The following is an 18,938-nucleotide window of genomic DNA, read 5'->3' on the forward strand; positions in this document are numbered from 1 at the left end:
AGGGTTAAAGGATAACTTAGGATGGAAGGAGCCCCAGGAGGTGCAGCACATGTTGCAGCTGAGACAGCCACTATACACAGAGTATCATCATACCATATCAGAAGGCTTCAACCACTTGCCCTTCTTATTCTTCAGCCCAACCTTGTATCCCCTCCTGTTGATGCCCTGCCCCTGTGTGCCCTCTGCTCCCTTTGGTGGTTGCTCAGTGCCCCTGGGCACTCCATGGCTCATTGCTGGCAGTGCTGCTCACCTGCTGCTCACAGCTGTGCCCATGGGGATGGGGCTGGGCCAGCCCATCCCAATCACCACAAACTCTGTGCCTGCAGGTGCCCAGCCCAGTGTCCTGCCAAGCAAAGACAGCTCTGAGGTCAGAGCAAGTAGCTCAGGATTTCAGCCAACGTGTTCTTGAAAAGCTCCAAGGACAGAGGCTGGACAGGCTCCCAGGGCCACCTGCTCTAACCCAATGCTTTAGGGAAAAAATTATCCCTAATGTCTACTCTGAATGTTCTGTTTCAGATTCTGCTCCCTGCTCACCCTCCCACCACACCCAGCCCCTATTAAAGAGGGTGTTCAGGTGTGCACCCCACAGTCCCTCACCACACAGAACCTCCAGTGCTGCTCAGAGCTGCCTCATTACAGCAAATGTACCCCTTGGGCAGACCAGAAACTGCATAGGAGCTCCACACCTACTGTGTTCAGTTAAATAACACACAACATGTACCTCTAAAAATAAAAAAACGTGCCAGAATAGCTTCTTTTGATTTGTCTGTATTTCTAAAAAGGGACTGCATCTTCATTCCTCAGTTTTTGGCTGTCAAAATGAAAAGTCAGCACCTACTAATAAAAATTAAAATTTAAAAAATGAAAAGAGGGGAAAAAAGAAGAAAGAAAACCCTAGGCACTACAGATTCCATGACTGATAGAGCTGCAAATGTTTTAAAACAGTGGCCTGAAAGACAAGAATTAATTTGCTGAAAAATAGCAGATCTTAGTTAAATGTGACATTGTAAGTACAGGACCAGACAGATTCAGAAACAAGAACAGACACAGACTGGCAGAAGCAACATGCATTTTTAGATACAAAACCTCATCACCAAATGATATATTACATTAGCCCATGCAGAATAAAGAACCATTGTGTGTACATTTCTCTCCTACCAGATGCAACAAGGAGCAGAAAACCTACTTTGAAAAATAAATCCCTCTGATGACAAGAATTCAATAATATTTCTTACACAGCTCCTACCATACTTCAAACTAAAAATCCCTCTATAGTAAAATGAAGGAACACCATCTATGATGGATTGCATTTCCAGGAATTTTCCATTAAATAAACCAGTAAGATTTTCTTTGCCCCATTTCCGTAGATGCTCTTGATTTTCTGCTGATGCAAGAACACATTTGCACACAGTCAAAAAGAAGGCATAAAACTGGCACAAACATGTCACAAACAAACTCCATATGTTTGCAATTTTCTTACCACTGCTGGAAGGCTGCTGTGGCCCTGAACACGCTCTCAGCAGATAAGAATTAGGAGAGAACTCCTCGTCAGGGTTGGTGTCCATGATTTGATGGGACGTGTTGCTGTCTAGCAATGGCATCTGGCAGCTGACTGGTGGAGGGTTATGAGAGCTGGGCAGCTGGGCAGATGGGAGGAGGCTGGACGAGGATGTGGGTGGGATGGGACGACCTGGGAAAGAGGACAGAGGGATCCAAGATCAGCCATGAGTGCAATGGAAAAACCCCAGCAGCCAAGGCCTGGCACTGTAACCTTCCAGGGTTACACTCCAGTGCTGCCATGCTCAGCCCCCCAGCCTCCCCACTGGTACCAGCCTGGCCCTTTGTACCACATTTCCTGAAATTGCATCACATCTCTCCATCTCTTAAAATAATAGTAGTTTGCTGATTGGTTTTTTGGTTTTTTAAGCAGGAAAATTGATTCAGCACAGGAATCTCTCAGAGGCAGGAAACAGTCCTGCAAAGGCTTTCTTCAAGCCAGGAATGCTGTGAACCTTCCCAGATCCCACTGAGAGATGTGACAGGAGGGGACAGCAGGACTGAAAGGCAATTATTCCACTTTAGAGATGGGCTCAACTGGAATCTGGGCTGGCAATTCTCAGCTCTGCTGTCCTTGCTCTCCCATTGCTTTCTTCACCAGAGCTGTAGGAGCACAATTTCCTGCCCAGCCAGGTAAATTCCAATCCTGAAGCCCAATCCTTAATGGGTATGAAATACTTCAGCCCACAGCAACAATATGGTCTTGGTCACACAAAGCAGTGACATCAGTTCAACAACAAAAATGTTCATAATTATGCATCCTATTCTTTTGTGAAAACTCCCATAACTTTACATGAATCCATTCCATCAAATGCACACAGATGAAGACAGGTTTTTTTTATTGTGGTTTTTTTTTTTTTTCATTCCAAGTTTATCTAGTGCATTGAAGAAATTCTTCATGAATAATTTAAATGTAAGAAAATATGACCTTTGTGATACTGCCAAAGTCTGTAAGGCAGAGATCTGCTACAAATGTTGAAACACAGGAAAACTACATAAAATGGTATATCTTTATTTCCATCATTCTTAAAGAAACAGTAGAGAGAAAAGACACACTGATTTTCTCACTAGCTATACCTTCATTTTCTTGAATCAAGGACCCCTCACTTTATATGAATTGCCCTAAGGTTTGTACCATTAAGTAAATATATGGAATCACATACGAAATTCCAAATGAGGGGAGGAAAAACAAAACCAAGAAAATGAAAAGTTCCAGTTCCCATGTACAAATTTTATTTGGGATACAGCAATTAACCAAAGGCACACATAGATACTGAAAACCACCAACTTTGCACTGCCTGGTACCAGCAAATAACATGAAATACTTTCTTCCCTTCAAAAACTTTTGAAATGAAACAAATACCAGAACACAGGCAAGTGAATTTTATGATTATTTGTTATTATATTTTTAGCCCTGGATAAATTGTTAAGACTGAATGACCAAGATATTATATGACAGAAATGGATTTAAGCTACTCCATAGTAACTCCCACCTGCAATCTTTTATGCTGCAGAAAATTCAATATGCATTGAATATTTTCATTGTGGACTTGCATTTGTGAGGAAATAATTCTAACATTGATGATAGGAATAATTACTGTTATTCTTCATGATTATGCTGTTCTTATGAAATACAACCATGAATATCCTAAACATTCCAGGGATGTGATTGAGCAAAACCAGCTTCTAATTATTTCTTTGCAATGTGCAGAAGGAAGCAGAGAGGCTGAGGTTTGACACACCTCTGACAGGAACGTGACACTCGTGCCCACTGTGTGCATTTCATTTTCACATATTCTGGCTCTGCTTCAAAACTGTGAAGTTGAAAGAAGCAGCTTTATAAATTCTAAATCTGCACTGGCTGCATGTATCATATGGAAATATATTACTATACTATAAAACTGTTGGATGTGTGAGGGTATGAGATGAAGGAAAAGATTTTTTTTCCTTTTGTGGAAACTACATATGGTATTTTAGAGCAATTTAGGTACAATTTTGCAGAATACATTGAGAAATGAAAAAAAGCCTCAAACCTTGAGAATTCTTATGTCAGGAATGCTAATGACATTGTTACCATCATGAAATAATACAGCCCAAATCCCTGAAGAAAAGGCAAAACGTCTAATTACTGCAGCTATGCTTGTAGCTGGGAGGAATCAGAAGGTATGAAGCTGTTAAAATGGGGCATCACTTTGGTGGGAGGTTGGCTCTTGAGGAAGATCTGCCCATAATCACACAATAATGGCAAAACAGAGATGCCTGTGAGCCACAGAACCCACTGCCAGCCCAGCCTCACCCAATAAATAGCCAAATTTAATTCCAACTTTTCATGTTGGGACATTCTTGGTCTATCACGTTGAGTTTTTTGCATCTACTAAACATTAAACTCCCCCTACAGCCTTACCTACCCTCTTTGAGGGACTCTTAAAGAACATTTTCTCTCTCTCTCCACTCTCAGCCCCTGAAACACATGGGATCTCTCAAGACACCCAGCCTTTTGTAAAATTTGGTGGGAAATTAATTGAAAAATTACTGAACAGGAACAGAAAGAGCTTTTTTGCTTTAATCTAAGGGGCAACTATCTGTAGTACCACAGTCAAGAGAATGGCTTGTGAAAATCCCAAAGTGTGGGGATGCAGTTAGGCTATAAAGAGCATGATACATGTAATTTATTTGTTACTATACACTCTTAAGTGAGAAATAAGGGGTTTGATTTATACTTACATTAATATCTTGGTCAAATAAGTTCAATGTAACATTTAAAAGAACACAGTAAGCTTTGCAGGTTCTATAAACCTGTCAGACCCATTCATGTGTCTGCAGGCATCCCAACAGTCATATTTTGAAATTTCCCAGCTCTTTAAAATATTCCAAGTTTCCATTGCTTCTCAATGGGATTTGCTATACCCTACAGTCTATAAAAATACTGTGACATACGATAACATCATATTCTATTACACTGCTGTTTTCAAAAGTTAAATCATAATAGGAGTTCCTACAATTTGCCTTCATATAGTAATATATTAAAGCTTCTCTGAATAAGTTTTTTATCTAGGTGAGCATTGACAGAATCCTATGTAATGGATACTTACAGTGACAGCAATAATGTAATTGTGTAACACAGTCAAAGAAACATAAACCAGATACAAATGCTAGAAAGGGAAGCAGGCTTAAAGCTGCTATATTACATTTTCAAAAGGGAATTGTATCAGTTCTTTCCCCAATATCTGTTCATATGCATGCTCATACTGCATATACTCATGCATGACAAAGACTCGTACAGATACTGAATACAGCATTCCTAAGGCATTTTTCAAAAAGCAAGCAGCCAAGAAGAAAAAACAAATTTCCTCTCCTCCCACCCCTTTCTCCTGTCATTTCTCTTATCTTCCTTTTCGAGAGTGAAGGAAGAAATGTGGTAACTCTTCATTCAGATTTGGGCTTGCTTTGGGCTTCCACACTACACAGCACCTCAGTCTGCAAGGGCCTTCTTTACCTTTTCACTTATATTCCATTTTCCTTTTAAATCAGGCTCATGTTTCTTCACCAGCCCAGGAATTTTTATGAAACCATTCTTCAATTACTGGTACACTTTAAGTCCCTAATGCTTAAAATCTGCTGTAGAACCTACATTCAGAAATCAGGCCATGCTCACAGCTGGTAATGTCTCAAGCCCAGACAGGGAAGGAGAGTCCTGTTCATCTCAATCACAATAACACATTGGGAAAAGAGATACTTCAGTTGCTATTAGCCTGAAAGACCACACCATCACCAGAAGGACAAAAAAAAATAATACAAAGGAAAAAAACATAGACTGCCTGCAATCACTCCCAGCATGAATATACATAAATAAGAGACACAATCAAAGAAGAGATGCAAGCTGCTCATCAGTTACTGAAGGATATTTGAGATACACTTTTCATACTCTCTGTTCTTCTTCTGCCTTTAAAGGACCTGTGGGGTTTTGTGGATAAATAAAGTCCCTGTGTGTGTAAAACCCTGGCCTCTATATTACACCATGGTGCATGACAGGAAACAGGGAACCAAAAAAACCCCTGGAATTTAACAATTTTGTGCGGCAATCATGGAAATATGCATTCCCAAATGTGTGTGCACATATTTATATACTTATTTATATAATGAAGTATTGTTACCCCCACAACTCTAGATATACAAGCATAATATCCAAAAGCATACATTATTTTAAAGATGAATCCAGACTCCTTAAATATCTATTTTGCCATTAATTTGGACAGGAGGGAAGATCACAACCCGTGTGTTGCCATCTCACACTCTTAAGTTACTCATTTCAGTAAATCCTGTCATTTACCACCCCAGAGTCCCAGGGGTGGTAAATACTGATGTCAAAGCTTCTTGTATCTGTAATGGAATTCTCAAGCTTTTTCCACTAGCAGAACCTCTCTTCTAAGGTGAGACATGTGTAGCAAACATCTGTGTAGAGTGTTCAACCCCATGCATTTCAGCATCAATGTCCTATACCTAAGCAGCATAGTGATAAATGACATTTAGGAGAGAAAATCGTCCTATATGTAGAGGCTTTTATAAGTAAGATCAGCTTTCAAAACTTTCAACAGCTGTTAATTTTCACAGACAAGGGGTTATAATATAATTGTTCTGTTCTTCTCTAAGGATATCTGCCAGTGAAGCAGCTAATAAACATGAATGCCCTGTAAAAGCTAAATTAGTCACATATATTGCTATCAATAAAGCCCCTTTGTTCTACAGCTCTGGTCAGAAGGACCAGGGCTCAGGTAGAAAAGGTGGACACAAGCCAACATCTCCCTGTGCAGTCCTTGGCAGGTTAGATTGCACAAAGAAGGGAAACTTTAGGTAATTGTTTTTAAAAACCAGCTCTTGGGAAGATGTAGTGGCATGCAAGTGTTAATGCAGGAAGCTGAGGAGGCAGAGTGAGAGCAGAAGACTTGTTTCTCCATAACTGATGGCATCAGAAACACTGTGTAAAATACTTAATTGGCAATTAAGATTTTGACATTTACTGATTGAAGTTGCTGATATTCATGTGACACCAATACAAAGTATAGGACCCTGTGCAAAGTAATCCCATAAAATTATGTTAGTGACTTATTTGATGGACAGGATCATTAACTGCAGTTGCTGCATTGCTCATTTACACCAAAATTATACACAGAGGGCCATCTAGCAATGGAATGGGGGGATGTTAACCGGAGGTGATAAAAGAGAAGGATCAGATCTTGGCCTCCTTTGCCCCCTTCCATCAGGAAAGCTGGACAGAATCAGAACAAGGACCACAGGCAGGACCTGTAACAGCTCACAGCCTCCTCCACCTAACACATTCACACTACGTTTTCAAGTCAGCCTAAACTAGAGCACCTACATTGTCAGCATTGCTAAGTTCACTGTAAAGAGTGAGAAAAGCTGCTAAATGTGTCAGGAAACAATTAGATAAGTAAGGTGTACATTTTTGCAGTGCAAAGCACTATAAATTAAGCAGGTAGCTGATGAAAGTGAAACTTTCCTGAGGTACGGCACATTCAGCAGACTCTCCTCTTCCTCCCCAGAAAAATTGCCTTCTGCAGAAGAAGACAAATATCTCCTTCTAATATGTATGCACAGCACTGCTCACCACTGCCTTGGGCCCTCTCAAGTAGAGTTATATTTAATAAACCAAATATATATTGTCCTAAGTGGCACAAGGAACATCAATATTTTGTACTTGGTGAATTAGCACAGTTAACTGACATGGGTGGGGAGCAGCAGCATGTGTGATTTTTGTAGCTCAACTGGCATCTGTGCTTCTATGCACTGGGGGCCAGCAGAGCCCCAGCAGGAAAAGCTCTGCCCAGGGGAGGAAGTTCTTCCCCCAGAGGCAAGCAGGCTGTGCTGCCTGCTCCCAGGAGAGGCAGGAGCTGCCAGGGGTTAGCCAGGGGCAAGCAGCCATGCCCAGCCAGCTGTGCAGAGCATTCCCTTAACCCCTGACTGCAGACTGCACTTCAAGTGCTGCCTTGAGAAGGCTGACCTAGAACAGAGCTAGGCAGAGTAAAAAAGTTAAGCAGGGATTTATTAAAAATCAATGGATCCACCTTGGGCAGCACAAGAGCCCAGCCAGGGCTACACCCAAGATGAACCCAAAATGCTCACAAAATGCGTGACCAGTTGTAGCCATGACATTTTATGAAAAATCCTTTCCTTAGGGTTTTTCCTCCTGAGAAGCTGAGGCGCCTCAGGAACAAAATGTAACCAATGGTTATCTGCTGCTGTGGAATGCAACAGGTGCATCTGGGATTGGGCTCATGTGGTTGTTTCTAATTAATGGCCAATCACAGTCAGCTGGCTTGGACAGAGAGTCTGAGCCACAAGCTTTTGTTATAATTTAATTCCTTTTCTATTCTTAGCCAGCCTTCTGATGAAATCCTTTCTTCTATTTTTTTAGTATAGTTTTAATATAATATATATCATAAAATAATAAATCAAGCCTTCTGAAACATGGAGTCAGTTCCTCATCTCTTCCCTCATCCTAAGACCCCTGCACAACCAGTCATTAAGTCTCTCACTTTTATAAGTTCTGGTCCATTTGCATATTGGAGTTAATATTCCAACTATAGCTTTAGGTTATGAAGTTCCATCCTCATCCTCCTTGTTTTTCTCTCTTGAATTGAGCATTTATTTACAATACTATTTTCTCTGTGGTTATACTTTCTGGGCCTGGAGCTTGTAACAGTTGTCCTTGGTCAAGCTGGAGAAGGATTGTTATGTTTACCCACCCTGTGGAGAGAACTCACTACATTTACTGTGAAGCTTAGAGCTACACACAAAAGCAGCACAGAATCTGAAAAACATGAAAACTGAAACTTAAGGCATCACAAGGGGGAGAGACAAAACAAAAGCCCCAAATGAACTATGTGAGAAAAAGAGGGAAAGGAATCAAACAGTCTGTGATCATTTTCTTCAGCTCCAAGTTGTTTCCTCTTGCCTAAACTGCTGCACTTCTTCTCTAGGGCAAACAGGATTCAAAAAGAGCAAAAGATAAAGATATAAATCAGGATTTGGATGACAGAGAGTTATCAGTGAAGAAAAGTACTTCCAGTCCTCCTGAAGCTCCTATCTCCGAAAGCAAACAGGCACAAAACCAGCCAAGCTAAGAAAAAGATTTTCACAGAGTCTATTTCACAAAAGTCAAAGGAGAAAACATGATGTTTCCAAAAGCCCACACCTGTTTCTGATGTGTCCAGGTATTTTTCTGCACCACAACAGACAGTAAGGGCCAGTAAGGATGCAGCTGATGCCATCATATCATACCAGGCAAAGAGAAAATGGTGCTGAGACAATTAAAAGAGAATAGCAAAAGAGAGATTTAGACACAGTAAGTCATCATCTGTGATTTATACCACAGTGAATCAGCAAAGGCAATTTTAGTACCACGGGTTTGTGTTTTTCCCATTTAACAAAATTAGTAACTCCCTACATCTTGCTTAGTTTTCTCAACATTTGTTCAAAAACAATTAATTATTTATTTTACAAAAAGCAAAACTACAAACCATGGAAATATATCCATATTTAATGTATTTCTTCTCCCTCTCCTCTGAAGTAAAACCATTACTGCACAACCAGGAATACAGTCTGAGAACTGCAGATAATAGAAAAGGGAAAGATGAAGAACCACCAGCAAGTCCTGATCCCTGCTTTTTTTATTACAGATCCATTCTAGAAGCCTGTTTAAGCTTTGTTATCTTCCTTAAACCATTTGACCTCTGTACATGATTAATATTTTCTGCAGTACTGCACATGTGTAATCTTTGAATATGAAAATCACTGTACCAACAGAAGATATTATCATTGCAAAAACTCTGCAGGAGAATGAGACTAACTTGGAAATCAATCACTTCTGACTTCCAGTGCTGAAGTTAAATTATTTTTTCTAAGCAATCCATCTAAAAATGTATCAGTTTTATGAAATTTGGATATTAAAAATAAGGAGACAGTCATGACTTCAGAATTATCTAAACCAATTCAGTATGTAAAGGAATAATTTGCTGCTGTCAAAAGCTAATGTCACTTAATTCTTGTCTTGTTAAATCATCTGATGCCCCCTTCTTTTTTAGTTAAACAAAGATAAATAATAAAAGCAATTTACAGCTAGATGATGTTAGGGTTCTGCAGCTGTTCAATGTCTTCTGGGCAGATTAGATTCTGTAATGAGAAGTTACAAGCCTCATTTTATAAAAGCTGTTGCTGTCTCGGGAAAAACATCAGTGAATAAGATTAGAAAACCCTTTTCCTTCATGAACCTATTACACTCACAAGCTGATTACTTGGCATATGTTTGATACCTTCATAGCTGGAAAACAGTAATTTGTTTCAATGATTTTTTCCCATCACTCATAAAGTCAAAATGTCTCTTCTAATATTATCCTACCTCTGATTCAGCCAGGAAAACCAGAGACAAATCCATGGGAGGAAAACTCACACCAAGCAGAATTAATTTAACTTCCCTAAAAAAGGTTCTACTGAACTAACTATAACTAACATTAAATTGTAACAACTTATCAGCTGCCTGTTCCTTGTGGGACAAAAATAACAATCTAAGATTAGGAATGTATTTAGAAGAAACTTATTGGAAGATCCACAACCATATGTGAATGAACTTTATGCTAACTTAATAATATCTGCAGCTTTTACAAATTGGGAAGAAAGAAAATTCCCTGTTTATCAATCTTACCAGCTAAACATTGATGTCAGGGTATTCCACTAACAAAGGGGTGGTAATTAGGCTCTGGGTAGGTAATTAGCAGGCACCCTGTGAAATCTTCCCTCTCAGTTCAATCTAGAATTACTTGATTTCATCTTCATTCAGGGACACCAGGAGTTCAGACTGAGCTGGGCTACAAACTTGTTTCCACTATCCAAACACCTTCTGTTTACCTTCACCTTATTTTAGTGAAATTCTGAGTACTGTTAAACAACCACTCACACCATCTGCACTGCATATACCCCTGAATGTTGGCTTTATGTCTATTACAGGAATTTATTTCCAGGGATGTTGCAACTCTCAGCATTTCAAGTGCCTGGAGTCACTAATAGGTGGGATAAATAACAATATCTCGAACAAACATGAGGAAACTCCAACCTGTAATTATTTAACAACTCTGTGAGAGTGGTACCTAGTCAGTACTAACTGCTGGGAGTTGGAAAAGGATTATGGGATTTGTGTTAACTCTTTGCAGCCTACTAAAAAAAGCAGCTCCATTTTCTGGAGGAAAAATGAGAAATGAAAACAAGGCTTCACATGACCCACATTATGTAAATGGTCAAATAATTTAAATAATATGCTTAAAATCTGCTCTGTCATGTGCCAGTGCTATATTCTGGCTGATTCTGCTTCAGGCTATTAAAGACTACTTTTCCTGGTTCCACCTACAGTTAAAATATGGTGTTGCTATTTGCTTTCTAAATGTGTGGTGAACACAGTTCTGAATTAGTGCTATCCCACTGCTGTGACAAACTCTAGAGGTGTTTTTATTTTAGTGCTGGCAGATAGGGAGGTGCAGTCAGGACAGCAGCAGAATGATGGGAATTATTCTTCCATTATTCTTGATAGTTGAATTTACATGACATAATCTTGAGATTTACATTTTCCTTGCTTCATTTGGTTTCTCCTCTCAACATCCAGCCTTGCATTTACACCATTTATATTGACTGAGCAGGAGTTTTGGGTGTACAAGCAAAGTAAAAGTTTGACTTTCCAGTCCTCTCTGTCACTGGTGGGATTTTCCAAAGCACAAAAGCATATCAGAATTTAACTTAAACATTTAACCGGTGCTGCAGATGTGTAAGATTGTTGCAATATTTTACACTGGACTCCTGTGTGCCCCTGCTGAAGTTACCACACCTGTAACACATCCTCCTTCGAGGCTGAACACCCATCCCAGCATTTCACAGCAAAGCACAGTGAAACCTCCACGTCACTCAATGCAAACTCTGTTTTTGCCTTCAGCACAGCCAGGGTTTCTGCAGTTGTCTGCAGCCCTGAATGCTCCCCCAGCTGCAGCCTTTTCCTGGCTCAATACCAGGCTGCTGTGCTCATTGAATGCAGGATAATGCTCTGTGCTCAGGTCTAGGAACACAGCCTGCACCCAAAGTGCACTTTAACATCTAAGGGGAAGTGAAATGCCATCACATAGGGTGAGCTAGGCCTAACTAACCCTTTAGAATCTCTCTGATGTTTTCTGGTAGATCTAGCTAGAGCCTGAAGATGGTAAGGAATACACAAAGTACCCCAGCACAGGATTATGGACAACCTACCAAAACACTTACAAATAAGCAGATAAAATTTTGTTCTCACCTAGTACTGAATAAGGTTTGAAATAATTCCATCTTTGTAAACGTGATTTCTAGTTCAGAGTTTGGGAAGTAGACCCAAATAAAGAAGCAGAATATAAACTACAGTCTACAGACCACACCTTAGCTGAAGACTGGAATCTGCTCACTTTTCTTACATGAAAACTGAAAACTATTTATTCTGAAGTGAGAAGGTTTGTGTCAAATTTCCCTTTATGTGGAAAGATTTAGCCAAAATAAAACCTGAGTGGCAGACTACAACACAACAGTGATCAGACCATTAATTATTTTACCACTGCTGTGTATCCCCATAATTAATGGCACTCCGTGAGACCAATACAGGAAATTAAAATTTCCTTTTAATGAAAAGAAATTGCAGACATGAAAGGCCACTATATGAAAAATGGATCTTGATTCTGCAGTACTAAAATAACCTGTAACCTGATTAAAAGGCATTTGGAAGCACAGAACTAGATGTGTTAAAAAGGTAAGAAATCACAAGATTTCTTTTTCATTGTAGTTACACTTAAAGTTGCCAGAATGAAGGAATAAAGATACATGTTCTTCCCCTGCAACAAATGGGCTCTGTTCCATGCTTTTTGGTAAAGCAAAAACCCCACTGAAAATCAAACAGGCTACAGAATAGCTTGAATGTATCATTCTGTATTTCAGTACAAGCTGTATTTTTAAAACAATGACAGTTTCTCTCATCTTTTCAGTCTTAAAGCACTTTAAAACTACAGCCCAGAAATACATGGACAAAGAGAAATTAAAGCAACTGAAGCTGAAATATGCTACTTAGGAATCCAAAGTTTGTTTACACCATTAGAAGGCACTCAAATATATATCCCCATAAATGACAAGGTCCCAGCAGCAAATTAACAGGAACAATTTTCCCATCTCAGGAGCTGTCAAGATGGGCTCTGTTAGCCAATTTATCTTACTCTAGCACATCTCTGGTGCTTGTCAATCAATATGTGAAACATTTGGTGTTGATTGCCATTTTTCTATCCACTTCCTTTTGCCTCTCGTACCAGGCAATTTACTGCAAGTCAATCAAGGTTGAAGCAGACCTTGTTTAAATAAAACACTGTTGAGTTCTTTTCACACCAACAATTTCAAAAACAGAATGAGCTGTAGCTCTTCACATTTACATTTATACTACTTTTCTGTTTTTCCCAAATGCCATGCTCAAGCTATAAGTCATAGCTAAACTCAGTCAAAGGCTTATGGAGAAATCAGTCAAGGAAGATGAACTGCATAGAACTGTAAATGCTTTTGCTGTCAAAAATTCAGGCTATCAATGGAGACAGACAACATTAAAAAGTACTTAAATAATCTGGGATTGTTTCTTTTTTACCCTTGCTTGAAGTCAGGTCTCCACACCAGAAAAAAACAACTTCTAACTTGTCTCAATTTCCTAACTCTGGATAAATATTTCAAATATTCATTTATGCTGGTATTTTAGGGTAAGAGGGGCTCAACTACTGCATTTATAGCTAGCTGCATGTTACAAATAAATGTTTGAAGAAAGTCAATTCTCCCAACTAGAACTTGATCCCACATTAAACACAGCAGCTTCCTCTCACATTCAGATGAAACAATTGCAGAACAATCCCAGGACACACCACAGCTGATTTTGGCACTACCTTGGCATCACCTGGCAGCAGTGAGGCAGAGAAACAGGGCAGAAGAACATCCTTTGCACCATGTAATTTTACAGGTATACAGGTGAAACAACGTCCAATTACAGTATGCAACACTTGACATCTTCCAAACTTTCAGCACAGAAACTTGGTTTTACAATCAACACCTACAGAACCTCTCTACTGTGCTCAGTGCAGTTTCAGTTTTTAGGTTCACCATGGACTGCAGGATTAAGCCCACAACAATTCACACCAGTGGCACACAGAACTACTGTCTGCTGAGCTGGAGCAGCCATTTAACACCTGCTAGGTGCTGCAGGTACTTTTAGGTGCCATAACTACAGAGACTGGCATCCATTTATTAAGCTTAACACCATCATTTATTATATCCCCATATGTACAAGAGCAACAAAAGAAAATCCAAGTCAGGCCAGGCCCTAAGATCCCCAAAGTAGAAATCCCTTATGGATAACACATATATTCCTTTAATGAAGGAATATAGATATATATATATAAAGAATATAAAGATATATATATATATAAAATATAAATATATATAATATACATAATATATTTATATATATTTATATATATTTATATCTATCTACATATAAATATATATCTATATTTATATATAGATATAAAGAATATATTCCTTTAATGACAAATAGAAAGAAGGTGACTATGTTACTGTTACTAGTGAGATGATCCAATCCTGCCCTTAATTAAATAAAGACACAAAAGTGCAAGACATTCAAAACCCCCACAAGCTTAATCACATATACATGTTAGCATACATGAAATATACATTATTTTAGATATTATATGTAGACACATAAGAGAGTCAATACATGACTCTCTTTATGTTAGAAAATGAGTGGTCATTGAAAGAGAAAAAATCCTCAGTTTCTTCTCTGGTCAACAACTTACAAATTTGCAACAACACCCAAATTGCCTGTAATTAACACCTAGTAAAATTTAATGACAAGAAGATTCCTGGTCATTTGCTTATACTTTCTTATGAGATCAAATATATTTTTCATCCATAGCACACAGAAGAAAATAGATAAAATGCCTGAAACAGAAAAAGTGAAAAATAAAAACAAGTGTATTACAAGGCATATACAACCACTAGTCCCATCTTGAGCAGTGTATTTAAAAAATTATGCCAGCATAACAAACACTACAACTCAAATGGGATGCATTTCATATCTTTGGGTAAAGAATGCTCCAGATCTCCAGATTAATTATGAAAAAATAAATGTTAAATTTATTATTAATAAATTATTTATTATTATTAAACTATTCATTATTAATAAATTTCCTTCCTTATTAAAGGAAGGAAAAACCTCTCATGTTTATCCTCCCCAGGGGCTACTGTAGGTAACCCTTCCCAGGCAGGCCCCAATGAAAGGATCTTCCTTTACTCTGCTGCAAGTAATAGGTGAAAAAAACCCCACAACCCCGCACCCCCCCCCCCCAAAAAAAAAAAAGAAAAACCACAAAAAAACCCCAAAAACCCAAACAAATACGAAAACCAAAATTCAGTGAATATATAAGAGTTAGGGGTATATCATCTATATGGATGTTTTATAGACACATCCAAGTATAGACACACACACAAATATATGTGTGTATGCACACTGGGATATGTGGGGTCCTAACACTGCCAAGAGTTGATCTTTGAGTTATTTTCAGAAAAAAAAATCTCATTAGCCATGAGAAGGAAGTTATGTGTTTTACTTGACATTGATGTCACTAAAACAAAACAAACAAAACAAACAGCAAACCCAAAATCAACAAACCAGCAAGCTGGAGGTATTAAAAAGTCTGTCCTGCAAGGCAAAACCAGTTAGCCTGATTTATGCCAATATGATCTAAGTTCTGCTTCAGTAACAATAGCCAGGAGCCCACAGTAAAAACTATCATAAAAGTAATAATTCCAGATTGCCAGTTTTAATTAAGGGTGATTTCTCTGCTGTCTTCCAAAAGATGCCTCCTACACTAAAGCATAAAGAACCACACACTCATATAACACTTATTTTAGAATTTTCAGTGATTTTCAGTGATAGGAGACCACTTCTATCACAAAATTTCCCTTTCATTTCTCTGCACCTATCTAAAACATACCTAGAGAAAAATCTTCAGAAATCTCTGGGCTTCTTTGGATTTAAATTTTGCCACAGGCCAAGGTATGCATGAGATTTTTCAAATCCTCTCAGCTACCTGGATGCTACTCAGAGTTTGCAGAAAGCTCATGTCTGGAATTCAGGTTTACAGCTGGGCTCAGTCAAGCTATTGGAAAAGCATTTCCTCCAAAATAAACTCAAACACAACAAACAACCCCCTACACCTGCCTAGGAAGTGTTTCTCTAGCTCACAGCAAAGCCTGTCTTCTCATCAGTAGCATTTTCCCCAACATGTTGTACCAATTTTCTGGTATGTGCTTTCTGACTATGAATATAAAAGGCAATATAAGATGTTTCTGCCTCAGAAGGAAGCAACAGGTGATGGGTGATTCAGTTATTTATTAACTGAATGCCCTAAATAAGCAACTGGCTCAGGTCAGAGCAATTCCCAGCCTGTCCCCTCTCTGCCCAGCCCCTTCTCCAATATCCTCCAAATCTTCTCAGGCTTTCCACTGGGGCCCTACAAAGGCTGAACACAAGGTTTGATGGATTTTAGGGAATGTAGATGAAGTTAGCAAGACAGAGAGGCTCAATATAGAGAGAAGCAGTGTTCACTGCCAGAGGGTTACAGAGTTAGTTACCATCCTCTCCGAAAAGGGGATCACATATTTCACCATCCTTACCATTAGACACAAGTCCAGGACTTTCATCTGTTCCTACCCTCTTTTTTATTTTCTCCTCCAATACCAGATTGCTTAAAACCTTGATTTTAACAAGAACCTGCAATTTTACCTGCTAAGAGAACTTCATTTTCCTGTCTCTACAGCCCCAGGGACTAATTGAGAAGATTACCTGAAGGCTTGAGGTCTAAATGCTCCAGAAAGAAAAACCTGCTTAAAACAATTTCTACAAAGAATGCTGACAGAAATAGGAACAACAAGGAAATCTTCCTGTCAGTGCAGGGTTTTGCAATCACAAATGAGAGCATGCTGTATGTTCTCATGTGTTGGGAAAACCAGTAATAACACAGCAGGATTCAATGATTTATTTTATTGCAGTACACAGAAGGGTGATAGATAAGGAGCTTGTTTTCACTACAACTCACAGATCTGAAATAAAGTCTTGATCTCAAACTATTATGAACTAAGAAGGGGCCAAGTTTCTTCGGTCCTTGCTAACTTGCCATGGTGAAAGATGAAATTTGTTAAGTGTCTAAGGCTGAAATAATGCTTCTCTCAGCTACCATGGAGATCATATAAAAGTGGGATTGAGAAATAAGTGGAGTAGATATGTAAGAAAGAGTCAAAGACAATTTTAAAAGATGCCATTTTACCTACACTTAGTGAAATGAAAACTAGAGAATCCACCCTCCTCTTCCATCAGAAGTCATGACCCCATCAGAAACTGATGTACAAAACGGTTCCAGCAAGGTTGGTTAATAGAAATAATACATCACTATCCAGCCCATTTGGGGCTTTTGTTCTTAAACACTTCAGTAAATGGACCTGTTTTTTAACTCCAACAGATAATTATGAAGTGCAATAAAAAATTCAAATTATGTTAATAGGCCAGAGAACAACGGCTGTTTCTGAAATCACTGGCAATTACTAGACATAATGGTTCTCAATTAAGCTGGAGGGTATTTTCAATCGTTCATAATTCACTATTTTAAAAGTATCATAAAAATATATAAATGTGAGTTGTTAATAAAACTTTCAGACCAACCATGTAGCTGTATGTGTCACAGAAAGTAGTACTTATTTTATTTTGATGGTGGTTTTTCCCTTGTGAATAATATGTGAATTGTGAGCGAAGGGAGGGTAACTACCTGGGATTTGTTTCTCTCAGTGCTCCTGAGTGGAAGAGGAATGATATTTCTTTCTTGAGCAACTTCAGTTTCCCTTAGGAATACATCAGCAATCATACATGTCTTTACCAATTCTATTTTTATATCCTACAGCTCACAATAGAAACTTTAATGCATATGTGGATGTGAACCAGAGGCATCATGCTTGCCCACTTTCAGATTGCTATTTCACATATTCTTCAAGGAAATAAAATGGCCAAAATGGAAAAATGAAGGCCTAAAATCAGAAATCTTGAGGATCATGAAATGGTAAACCCTAAGCACCATCTTTCAATTATGAGCTTGATTCACAATAGATTTCTACCAAATCAAGTAAAACAAATAAAACAAAATGAAGCCATTAAGGAAAGATCAATTGGTGATAATTACTATCCACACTTCACTAAAAGTAGCACTTGCTTGTCCACCACATGTTTAACCTTGCATTAGGGAAATAGCACAGCTGCAAACTGCTAAGTTCTCATTGTAACTTTACTACATATGATTAATGATCAACGTTCTGGGGACATGCCTGAACTACCTGAGTATCTGTATTCGAACACATGTGTGCATTTGTTTTATTTATTTCTTTCCAAATCAATGACACCTTAAAAACATTTTCTCTAATTCAGCCACTTCAACCTTCCTCCTGCCAAGAAGAAAAACTTCTTTGATTTTTATTCAAATACATTTGCACACATATTACTGAGAACAAGTAAGTCATTCGAGAATAGTTTCTAACTGTAGAAATTAATATTTTCATATTTAAACAGCAACTCAAAGATTGAAGCATGACACAATAATTCATCAGTGGAAGAGAACCATTCATCATCCAGACCCCAGGATCTGTTGAGAGTCTTTATTGCTTTGGCCTCATTAAAACAGTGCAAACCATGATTTAACACAAATCTGAATCTCTAAGTATTCTCTCCCTTAATTTTTAATAGCTCCACACAAAGGGAAAGGTTAAAACCAAATAAAAGAGATACAAGTACTAGTAAAATTGCTCTCATGAACTGTTAGTTATTTGTTTTAGCCATCTATCTTTAAAAAAAAAATACTTCAATTTCTGAATGAGTTAGTAATTAGACTCTTTATTGACCTTACTTGTTTTTTGTTTTGTTGTAGGATGTGGTGTGTTGGCATTTTTTAATCCCTTCATTTTTACTCCCTTTTCTCTTTTACTTCTCTCACTTTTAGTCTCCAACTTACAGCTAAAGTAAATCTCAAGTGTTACAGCTGGACAAAGATATCTACATAAGGACTACATTGTAATTCAAACTTCATTCCAAATGGGACAGAAATATTCTGAACTCATTCCTATGCAGAAAACACTTGTTTTTCTATCTCATTAAGATCATCATACAATATCAACAGATGCTTAAAAGCCTCTAGTGCTCAAGGAAATGTTGAGAAAATTGA

General features: G+C 38.3%; 1 protein-coding gene across 17 annotated transcripts in view; it reads right to left on the reverse strand.

Moving 5' to 3' along the window:
- Positions 1-18,938, reverse strand: part of TENM2 (teneurin transmembrane protein 2) — an 883,055-nt gene that overhangs the window by 223,376 nt on the left and 640,741 nt on the right. For all 17 annotated transcript variants that reach the window (XM_071443114.1, XM_071443122.1, XM_071443121.1 and 14 more), the window contains one exon: positions 1,481-1,690. In XM_071443114.1, coding sequence (XP_071299215.1) covers positions 1,481-1,690 — 210 coding nt within the window. The remainder of the gene's footprint in view (positions 1-1,480; positions 1,691-18,938) is intronic.

This window comes from Agelaius tricolor, unplaced genomic scaffold (assembly GCF_023055355.1).
Source record: "Agelaius tricolor isolate 1412-34295 unplaced genomic scaffold, bAgeTri1.0.p SCAF_18, whole genome shotgun sequence".
In the NCBI taxonomy this organism is placed as follows: Eukaryota; Metazoa; Chordata; class Aves; order Passeriformes; family Icteridae; genus Agelaius; species Agelaius tricolor.